Below are 11,404 nucleotides of genomic sequence, written 5' to 3'. Positions count from 1 at the left end.
CAAGGATATTTTTAGAGAGAGAGTAGAAGGGAGGGAAGGATGGGGGGGGCATCAATGTGAGAGAGACACATTGATTGGTTGCCTCCCACACGGCTCCCTGATGGAGGGGGGGTGGGGGGACTGGGGATGGAATCTGCAACCCAGGTATGTGCCCTTAACTGAGAATCAAACCTGTGACCCTTTGGTGCTCATGCCGATGCTCTAACCAGCTGAGATACCCCTCTGCACTTCCTACCAGTCTCTGTGGGGTCTCCACTTTTCCTTCTTGGTTATGAGGGTGCTCCCCAGCTAGTCCTCAGTTGCAGTTGATTATTCAAGATGGTTTTTCTCTGTTTTAGTTGTAATTCCAGTTTGGTCCTGGCAGAGTGTCAGTGTAGCTTCCACTCAATCTGCCCCATCTTGGAATCTCCAGGAGCTCTACATTTTCCTCATTTTCCATTACAGTGGTACCTCGGTTTTTGAACATTTCAGAACTCGAATGGTCTTCTGGAACAGATTACATTAGAAACCTGAGGTACCACTGTATTTATGAACTAATAATTTGAGAAATACAACAGACATTTGAGTGCTGAATTTGGACAGCTAAGCAGCAGTTAAACTTCAATATTGAAATATCTCTTAACCAGTGAGGTCAGCTTGGCCTCTAACTCCAACACCACTCTCCTGCTTGCCTGATCTTTCTAGGGCAGCATTGATGGGGAAGCCCTTGGATTTAGCAAAGTGAGCTTGGCCCCTTCTCTTCTAGCAGTAGACATACTAGTGACTGCAAGAGGCACTTTTAAAAATGACTCAATTTTGCCCCCTTATTTTTGGAGGAGGAAATTCAGGCTTTAAGAGGATGCCAGGCTTGTCTGAGTTCTCACAGAGGTAGAGTGTGGTGGCTAAGAACAAGCATTCTGGTGTCTGTCTGTCTGAATCCGGCCTAGAGAAGGCCAACTTTAAAGGGGAAGTTTTCATTATGTGGGAAAGGGTTTTTTCAGAGATCTCAAGTCATTTAACCAGAAAATAATGTAATTACTCCTTAGAAATGGACTCCTGTGTATGGCAAAAGCCTCAGTTTTCAAGTCCTGCTCTTGGGTTAAAAACATGAGTCAGCAATATTATGTAAAATTTTTAAATGGAAAAAAAGGAATGGATACCTTCTGCTGGTAGATATAATACATAATTTTGGAGTTTTGAATTCTGGTTTCCTTGTATATCTGGTAACAATTTAGGCTGCCCAGGCCTATCACAGGTGGGGCCTCTGTCTGGAGAGTGACCAATACCATGTGGACTATAAGCCTCATGTGGACCTTGTGGAATAGAGTTATGGGGCCAAACTGAACTTATTATTTTATTATTTTTGTTAATCCTCACCTGAGGATATTTTTCCATTGATTTTTGTAGAGAGTGGAAGGGAAGGAGGGGAGGAGGGAGAGAGAGAGGGAATGAGAGAGATATCGATGTGAGAGAGACACATTGATTGGTTGACTCCCTCATGTGCCCCAATTAGGGCCAGGGATTGAACCTGCAACCCAGGTACCTGCCGTTGACAGGGAATCATACCCACGACCCTTCAGTGTAGGGGCCAATGCTCTAACCATTTCGCCACACTGGCCAGGGCTGAGCTTATTATTTTAATAATGAGTGATTGGAGAAGTACTGTGGATTTGTTTTGTTGTTGTTTTTTTAACAGAACTCATTCTTTTAAAGAATTCAGTACAAGAGATGCTATGAAACAAATAGCTTCTCCAATTAAAATGCTTACCAGGTCAGTTAAAGAAAGAAAAACAAACCAGCGTCCAGCATGCTTACTCAACAAAATGTATTCAAATAGTCAACACAGTAATTAGTATTTGTTAGTAATTTAGTTTCTGAAATTTTAGTCCAAAAAAAAAAATCCCTTCATCCATGACAGGGAATTAATAAGAGCATTCTTAAGAACTGGTATACAGATTATATTTCTGATTTTAAAAAATAAAGAAATTATTTTCAAAAACAAAAAAATCCTGAAACAAGTTTCTTTTTCCTGATTTGCCCTTCATGCAAATTAAGGTTGTTTACCACTAGATTAGAACTTTTTAATTTGGGTCTGAGAGCTGCATTTGCTCCCTTTCAATTGCCTCCTCCCATTCTGGGCAAAGCCCAGCAGAGCGAGGGAGTGAGAGCAGGAAGAGGGGGGCAAAAGAAAAGGGCAGCATTCTGGAGTTCTGTAATCTGGAGCTGTTTTATATACACAGTATGTTTATACATAATATGTTTATATTTAGCATACATAGTTATATACTGTGTATATTTATAGCATTTATATTATGTTATTGTATATTATATGTATTTACATAATACGTATATTACATACATTTATATAACATGTATCTAATACACACACAGAGCAAGTGAGCTCTGTATTAATGAGGATTCTTTGGTGAAAGAAATAAAAACTCATCTGAGCTGGAATGAGTTCATCGTCCCAACAGATTTCTAAGCAGAGATTCATTTTTTAATTTTTTAAAATTATTATTTTTTTAATCCTCACGTGAGGATATTTTTTCCATTGCTTTTTCAGAGAGACTGGAAGAGATGGAAAGACAGACAGATTGATTGGTTGCCTCCCGCTCGCCTCACGACCAGGGCGAGCCTGCAACCGAGGTACATGCCCTTGGGCGGAATGGAAGCCTGGACCCTTTGGTCCGCGGGCCGATGCTCTATCCACTGATCCGCTGAGCCAAACCGGCTAGGGCTGGAGAAAAGAGATTCCCACTTACTCATATGAGGACTCTGCATGTCATCACCTCTCCTCAGTAACCTCGGCACATATTTGGTGATGTCACTCACTTGCCTATTTAGTCAGCAAATGTTTATAGAGCGCCTACCGTAGGTAGAAGACATTCTGAGCACTGGGGACTCGATGAATAACATAGAAAAGATTCTTGCTTTCTTGAAACTTATAGTATAGTGGGGGAGAGAGAAAAAATGATTGAAAAATTTTCAAATTGAGGCAGCATAGTATGAAGAAAACAAAGGAATGCGATAGATAGTAACGGGAGAGAGACTCGTTAGACTAGTCGGGGAGGATTCTGATGAGATGTTTAAGTTGTACACTAGGTTCGAAAGGGAACTACGGCAGGGGGCGGGCGGCATTCCAGAATGAGGGAGTGGTGTGCAGAAAGGGCCCGGAGTATTTGATGAATGGAAGGAAGACTAGTGTGGGTAGCGTTTGGTGACAGGGGGAGATGAAGATGGGACACAGAATGAAGCTAGAGAGGTAGGCAGGTGCCCCATCATATAAAGTCTCTTAGGCCATGGTGTGCAAATTGAATTTTACTCTAAGGGTCATGAAGATTTTCAAGCAGGAAAGTAATGTGATCAAATTTATGTTTTAAGACAATCACTTTGTTGTTGTTGTTGTTAACTCTCACCCAAGGATATTTTTCCCATTGATTTTTAGAGAGAGAGGAAGCGGGGGAGAAGCATTGATGTGAGAGAGACACATCAATTGCTTGCATCCCCCACGAACCCCAACCAGGCCGAGATTGAACCTGTAACCCAGGTACATGCCCTTGACTGGGAGTCAAACCCATGGCCCTTTGGTGCGCAGGCCAACACCAGTGAGTAGCTTATTGAAGTAGTCCAAGGGAAAGATGAGGGCTTGGACTAAGGTGAGGCAAGTTGAAGTGGAGAAAAGATATGTTTTAGATTTTAGATATGTTTTAGAGATAGACTGGACTAGACTCCCTGATGAATTGGATATGGTAATGTGTAAGAAAGACAGGAATCAAGGTTCACCCTTAGGCTTCTGGTCTGAGCCGCTGGATGGCTAGTGGACATATCACTTGGAATGATTTTGGCCCAAGTAACAAAAATCTTTGGCTGAACCAAAAAGAAATGTATGGGTTCATGTAAGTTCAGAGGTAGTACAGGCTTCAGGGTTCACTTAATTCTAGTAGTTCTGGAGAAGTGTGGCTCTTGGTTAAAAACCTATGTGTGATTGTTCAGAGCTAACCGTGGGCAATTACAAAAGTTTTACCTGGTTTGCCTGGGGATTAACTGCTTTCCCTCTGCAGAGGACGCACAGCCAGTACATTGCAGTTTCTTGAAGGGCTTTGCAGTCAAGGACTTGGGCTCCTCTGACTCATAAACTTCATATGTTTGCATTCCTAGCCCCAGGGCCTTCGATGCTAGGTCTCTTTATCTGAAGCTTTGAGCAGAGGTCTTTTTAGGCTTCTCTGCTGAGCCCTTATTACAGGGGAGGAATACTTTTCTCACTCCCCAGGGTCTATAAAAATGCTAGAGCCTTTTGTTCAGTGAGTCTACTTACAGTGGCAGGTTTATCTGTGCTTATTCACCTGAGACCTTAACTGGTGACCTGTTCCATGAGGAAAATGGAGTTTGCTTTGTCTGGTTTTAACCTTTTGTTCATACCATCTTAGTAAGTGATTAAAGGCTCAAGGCTTTTATCTTTGGCTTGCCGGTTTAATCTGCTACTCTGACACCTGACAGCTCTCTCTATTGAAAGTCATCAGGTCAGAATATGATGTCTGAACTACTAGGGACATCTCACCATCATCCTGAGGATAAAGCTAATAGGTCTCGGAGTAGAGCAAAGACCAAAGACCTGTAGAGAAATGGAGCCAGAGCTGTTAGGAGTTCAGCTGGGTGGGGAGAGGCCATTAGTTCATTAAGTTTGTGTTTTTTTTTAAGAATTCCATGACAACTTGTTTTGTTGTGTTAGAAAAAAACAAAATTCAACCAATGAAAAGTGAAAATCTAATTAGCTTTATTAAGTGATTCATAAATTGAGCAGCATGCCAACAACTAGCAACTGGAAGGGCACTCTGAGGGGTTGCACAAAATGGAAGGATTTTACAGGAAGAAGGGTGGGGCAAGAGAGCTATTAACAAAAGGAAGGATTATTCTCTGGCCTAGACATCTTTTCTTTGTGGGAAGAAAATGAAGGTTTTTATCATACAGATTGCCTCTTCTTTCTATAGAGGTTGAAGAGGGCCCATGTAACAGATTAGTGGTGCTTGACCAGAAAATTCCAGACTAGTGATTTAAATTACATTTCTGGGAAAAGCTGAAATTGAAATTAGATCAGCTATTAAATCTAGGTTTAGTATCATGGGCTTTTAGCACCAGTGATGCCATTTTAGGCCTATGGTTTTTTCCTTTAACATTTGTGAGAATTATGATATTTGAAAAGAATTTTATACTATAATATGCTGTGTAGGTATTAATAATTATTATTGTGTCATTCTCCCTAACGTAGAATTCCTGCTGTGAGTTCAGACGAACTGAATTCTAATCCTGGCTCCAGTACACACAGCAATTTAATCATTTAATCTTTATAAGTCACTTAATCTTTGTAAGCCTCATTAATTGATTTGCCTATCCCATGTAGTTATAGACTACATGAGATAGCATATTTTAGAACTCTACAGGTGTTAAACAAAAAAATTTTAACTTCTATGGCTGAAAAGTCTTTTTCAAAAGGAAGGATTTACCCTGGCTGTTGTGCTCAGTTGGTTGAGGGTAGTCCTGTGCACCAAAGGGTCTCTGGATCAATTCTTGGACAGGGCACTTGCCTGGATTGTGGACTTGATCCCCAGTAGGGGTGTGCAGGAGGCACCAGATTGATGTTTCTCCCTCTCCCTTCACCTTCCTCTTTCTGTAAAACCAATATGGAAACATATTAGAAAAAGAAAAAAAGGAAGGAATTATTAGGCTATTGCTGGCAAAGAAAGACCAGTCTTGGGCCATGGTGTCTAAACCACCAACAGCATGGCTAGGTAGGAAAGACAACACATCTGTTGTCCCAGAGTTTTGCAAGCATTTCTGTACATCAAATAGGGGGAAGAAAGACGTGAGCTGGACGTGAGCTGTTCTGAAATGATTTACATTAGCTATAGACAAAGGGGGTGGGAGGAGGGGAAGCAGGGCTAGTTCTGGGATAGGAGCAGCAGAGTCCACAAGGAAGAAGTGTCAGCTCCTGTGGATTGGCTGTGGACAGCGGATTGGAAAGTTCATGTGTAAATAAGAAGTGGAGGCTCCTGGACTTCTATGGTGCCTGGCTGTTCTCTCTTTTGGACAATTGGGGAAATAGTCACCTGGAAAATCTGAAATTCCAACAGATGTATAGGAATGTGAATAGTCTTTTGTCAGGGCTGGTCCGCAGCTATTAACAGGCTAACTGTTCTCTTTCTCTCACTTTCCAGCTGCCGTCATTTTAATTTAGAAAATCTCAGAATCTTTTTCTTGTCAAAGGTTTGGATCAACACAACTATTTAAAACTTGTATCAGTGTTATACTTTAAGAATCCTAGCATCTCCCTTTCCCTTAACTCCAAACTCCAATTTATCTGCCCTTCTCAAGCTACAGGCTGTTGGGGCCTGTGGACAGTTGGATTTGAATGAGGCCTTGGGTTCTATGGAATCTTTTCTCAGAGGACTGCTAGGAGGGCTGCTCTATTGTGCACTAGCCCAGCTCCTAGAAATGTGTGTGTGAGGAGGAAGGAAAGTAGCTTAGAAGATGCTTGCCCCTAGACATCTCTGGGACTCTTTGTTGGGGAGATTGGTTGTGTGAGAATTTGGGGACTTCCTGGCCCCTAAGGGCCCCAAAAGGAGTTGTATAGCTTCCCCTGAGCTGGGAGACTACAAAGACAGGAAAGCAGGAAGACTTCCTCTAGGCCCTTCAGCAGGGGCCTGGTAATCTGCTTGTTTGTATACTATCAGCCCCTTGGGGGTAAACACCACTTTGCTTTGCACTATTGTTTCACTACCGTCATTTAAAGTACTCTAAAAACCAGACTTGAGCTCCAAGTGGACAACAAAGAGAAATAGCCACTAAGGTGATGCCTGACAGAGAAAAGAAGTTTAGTTAGGACAGGTAGAATGTGCATCCAGCAAAATAGAACTACAGAACGGGCTCACTCTCACCCTCATTAATGCTTTATGCCATGGTGTCTGGACTTCCAACTGCTAGCATCTGCATTTCTTTGCATGAGGGCTTTTTCTGGCCCCCAGAGCCTGCATTGCTGCCCATGTGGTAGGCTGGGGTGCAGGCCCCAGGAGCAGCCCTCAAACAAGAGCAGATGGAAGTTAGTATATAAATAACCCATCTTCCTCACCCCTTGAGTGGAGAAACTGTAAAGTGTGTTTTATGCTGTCCTCCAAAGTTCTCCAGCAGGATGAGCCCCATTCACAGTGCTAACTTCCTTGATAATAATCCTTTTGTTGACTCACTTCCCTGTCTTCTATCAACCTTTCTCAGAATCACCTCCCACATAAATGACTTGTACTCAAATTCTTATCTCAGGGCCTACTTCTAAGGAAACCCAAAATAAACCTGCACTGTGCCAAGGAAGATTGAGTAAAGCAAACAGATACTCCAGCCTGTGCTTTCTGACTTGACTCCCAAAATACTTCCAGCTTGGCCTGTGTGAACCAAGAAAGGGGTAATAAACCTGACAAGCTCAGGGGGCCACGTGGCAGGCCTGACAAGCTCAGTGACCAAAAGTAACCACATAGGCCAGTCTGATCACAAATTCCTAACTAGACAGGTTATAGCAGGTAATCACATCCCAGACCTATAACCTCCTCAGCAAAGGTCAATCTTTACCTTAAGCGAGCTTTGCCCACTGTTCTTATGCATCTAGGATAACATGCCTTTAAAATGTCAGAGTAATTTTCTTTTCCTACCCCTTCGAAGACATGACTGAGGGCACCAGAGCACAAAACCACAGAATCCCTCACTGTTCACTTGTTCCCCACACACCATCTCTGTGCTGTAAATGTTCGTCGTTGACTATCCTGTACCCATCAATGTAAAAGAAGTGTGTGTTTCTCTATTTCACCTTTCATCCAATCCCAGAGATTTCCCCGCTGTGCTTGCTCCTCCCACTTCCTCAATCTACCACCAATGGCTTTTATGCATCTACCTTATTTCTTCTCCTTGGATTCTAACGTATAAATTAAGCTGAAAAACTGCCATCTTCAGGAGCATTTGAGATCTTACTCCCCAGCTAAGTCCCCCATTTGGCTCAAATAAACTCACAGAAATTCTCTACAGATTTAGATATTTCTTACGTTGACACCTGGAAGGATTTTCTCTTTAGGGAATTTGACCAGCTGGAAAGAATGGCCTACAGATACTGATGCCACGTGTTCCCAGCCAACAGCCCAGCCGGGTCATCCCACCGTGAAGCTCTCAGGCCGCTAGTCCCACCTACATGCTGGGAGCTTCCAATCACCTTTTGTAGCACTTAATTCCAGTTTTTAGGTTCCTACTCTCAAGTACGAATGAATACAGGAATACTTTAGAGATATTGCGGGTTTGGTTCCAGACCACTGCAATGAAGCGAATATTGTAATAAAGGGAGACATAATCTCTTTGCTGGTAGGGACACTCTTGTCTTCAATCTGTAAAAAATGCAACACCTGGGAAGCACAATAAAGCAAAGTGCAATAAAAGAAAACAAGGTATGCCTGTAGTTGAGGATCACCAGAAAACTTATAATTTGATAGAGATCAAGTTAATAGCGAAGAGCTGAGAGGAATACGAGACTATTCAGGAAGAAGAAAACTTTTAAAAGGTATTAGTAATACTCTCATAGGGATAAGGAATCTGTGAAGCAAGGCTGTGACACGGCAACAAAGAGATCCGAAGAACAAAACAGCTCTGGAGAAGTAAAAACTTTATAGGCGGCTAGGAGATAAATTTGAGAAATTCTCCAATAAAGCGGAAAAAGACCAAGAAGGAAAACAAGAGAGTAAAATAAATGGTAACGGGGCTCTAAAGACGTGAACAGTTTGGGCTTGATCATAGATAGTAACCTCTTCCTATGCGAACAACAGCGGCAACAAAACTGGGCCCTTCTACAGGCGGAGAATGGAGGCAGAGGTGCTTGGTTGGGCAGCTCCGGCCCTAGTTTGGAGAAATCATGAGAATCTGATGTAAGTGTAGACATTTGGTCAGAAGTGATGGGAAATCAAACTGTAGAACTGACTAGCGACCTAGCAGGGGTGTTGGGCCTGTGGGTTTGATGTAAAAGGAGGAAGTAGGGTCTCAAAAGGATTGTACTCAATTAAGCCAGATGAGGAATGAATGATTCAGCCAGGTGAGGAATGAATGACTCAGCCAGGTGAGGAATGAACGAGGAGGACCAGGTAGGATGCAGGTTCCCGGGTTCCGGGTCACTATGGGCCAGGTATGAAGAGGGGCAGAGAGGAGCCACCACAGAACTGGAGGGCAGCGGCGAGTGCGTGCAGAACCTCTGACAACAGGAGCCGTGCCCTGCAGAGGTAGGAGAGCCTGCTCCAGACCTCGCTCAGGTCCCGCTCCAAGCCTCCGGGTCGACAGCGCAGACCCGAGTCCTTTTAAACTTCCTGGTAGCGAAGGATGCACGGTGCGCATGTGCGGACCCACCCCACGGCTCGGTTCAAGGCGGCGGGAAGTTGGTTTCCTGAGTAGCAATTGAACAGCTAGAAGAGGTCTGGAGGCGACGGACCAATAAGCAAACGTCTCATTGGCTTACGCGCGCAGGTTCCCGATGCTCCAGCTTCCCATTGGGCCGTTCAAGTAGAACAGGGGCGTAACCCCCCGGGGCTCCGCCCCGCGCCTCGGCCCAGCCTCGGGGGTCCAGGGCAGAGGGTGCGGGACGGAAGTGAGCGGGTTTTGGCCCTTCCCTCTCTCGCCTTCGCGTGTGCTGCCGCCGCGGCTGCCCGCTCTCCGGCGAGCCGGAGTCTCCGTGCCGTACCCTCGTCCCCGGCCGCGCGGAGCCGGGATGCACTGCTCCTGCTGTGGGTCCTCATCATGGAGACCAAACGGGTGGAGATTCCCGGCAGCGTCCTGGACGATCTCTGCAGGTACCGCGGCGCCCCGCGCTGTCCCGGCCCCGGTTCGTCCCCTTGCTCGTTTTTTTAGTCAGATTCGACGACCCCGGAGGCCTCCCTGTCTCGTCCCACCGCCAACATTCTTGTCCTCGGTTTCCGGTCCCCCGGCGCTCCCTTTCCCCGGGGACCCTTCTCTCGGGCGACACCACCCCTCTCTTTCCGCCACAGCCTCCCTGTTTCTCACCCCCTCCCGTCCTTCCTCGCGGAGCCCCGGAATTTCCTCATTTTCTCAGTTCCCCAGTTTTGTTTCTTTCCCTCGAGAGAAGCCGCTTTTCCGAAGCTTGGGTCGTTAGCGGTTTTGGGGGCTGCCCCCTCCCCCTCTCATTGCTTTTTCTCTCTCTGCCTTTTACTGACCGTTTCCCCCTCCTCCCTCCGCCTCGGCCCCCCCCCCCAATTCTGTAGAAAGACCCCAAGGTTTTAAATCTTAGAATCTCAAGTCCCCGAACCCCCGCAGGAAGCAGTTTTCAAACTTACCCCTTCCCCCGTAGCTTTTCCTGTAAATTGTTACAAAGAATTACTCTCTTGTTCATCCCAAAACTTACCATTGGAAGGGGAAAACGGTGTCTAGAGTACGTTTTCTTTTCGTTTCTTAATTATCCTTCTTAAAGGAAATTCTCAACCTCAGGGTTTTAACTCACGGTATACTTTTTACAAGAGAAAATTTCTGCATTCTTCCCTCTTGTCAGCTATGATTTCAAAGGAGCCAAACGTGTAAAATACAAAAGATTTTCCCCCCCCGAAGTAAAATTTTTAGTGCAGGACAACCCCGAGTTGTCGCCAGGTGTAAGTGGGTTGTGAAACAATTTAAATGGCAAGTGAGTTAAAGCTCTGATAAAATAATAGCTTTTTAATTATAGTTACTGTGTTTATGTCTAGAAGTCTGGCTTTTACTAGTTATGTCGCATTCACTTATTATTATTTCTAGTGGGAAAGAACTAACAGTTATGGGATTATTACTGGGTTCCAGGCACTGAGTCCTCCCTTAATATATTTTATCCTTGAAACAACCCTATTTGGTAGGTACAGTTGTTTCCATTCTGACCACAGACTCAGAGAGGTTGTAATTTACACAAGGTCACAGTCATCCTGTTTCAGAAAATCAGGATTTGAAATAGGCCTTTTCTCTGCAGTGCTTGTGCTTTTTCTTCTACGCCAGGTGGATGTAATAGAAAATCAAGTGTAGCATTTTAAGCCTCACAAAAGAAAGGTACATGTAAATAAGTAAATAGAATACTTTTGCAACTAATAAGAATTAATGTCACTGTATTTCTTTGGTGATAGTATGATTATAAGTTCTGGAATGTAACAAATTTGGATGAAGCATTTAAGAGGCATTTATTTTCTGTGATCCCGGATTTTGTAAGGACAGAAAAAAGACTTGAGGTATGTCTGTCTTTATGGAGAAATGACTAGAAGGACATGTGCCAAAAGTGGGGTTATGATTTTTTTATTTTCTTATTCATGTTTTCAAGATTTTTAAAAGGATGTGTATTGTATAGTTAGAAAAAAGATCAAGATGAGTATTTGGAAAGGTG

General features: G+C 44.0%; 1 protein-coding gene across 1 annotated transcript in view; it reads left to right on the top strand.

Annotated features, from left to right (window-relative positions):
- The first annotated feature begins 9,604 nt into the window (after positions 1–9,604).
- The window catches only part of DCP2 (decapping mRNA 2), a 38,720-nt gene continuing 36,920 nt past the window's right edge, over positions 9,605–11,404 (top strand). Inside the window, exon 1 of the mRNA XM_081133290.1 lies at positions 9,605–9,842. Within this exon, the coding sequence (XP_080989416.1) occupies positions 9,790–9,842 (53 nt within the window). The 5' untranslated portion in view covers positions 9,605–9,789. The remainder of the gene's footprint in view (positions 9,843–11,404) is intronic.

Source organism: Miniopterus schreibersii, assembly GCF_964146895.1.
Source record: "Miniopterus schreibersii genome assembly, chromosome: 3".
NCBI classification, from domain to species: Eukaryota; Metazoa; Chordata; class Mammalia; order Chiroptera; family Miniopteridae; genus Miniopterus; species Miniopterus schreibersii.
Note: the sequence above shows the minus strand (reverse complement) of the source record. Positions and strands in the feature narration are given on the sequence as shown.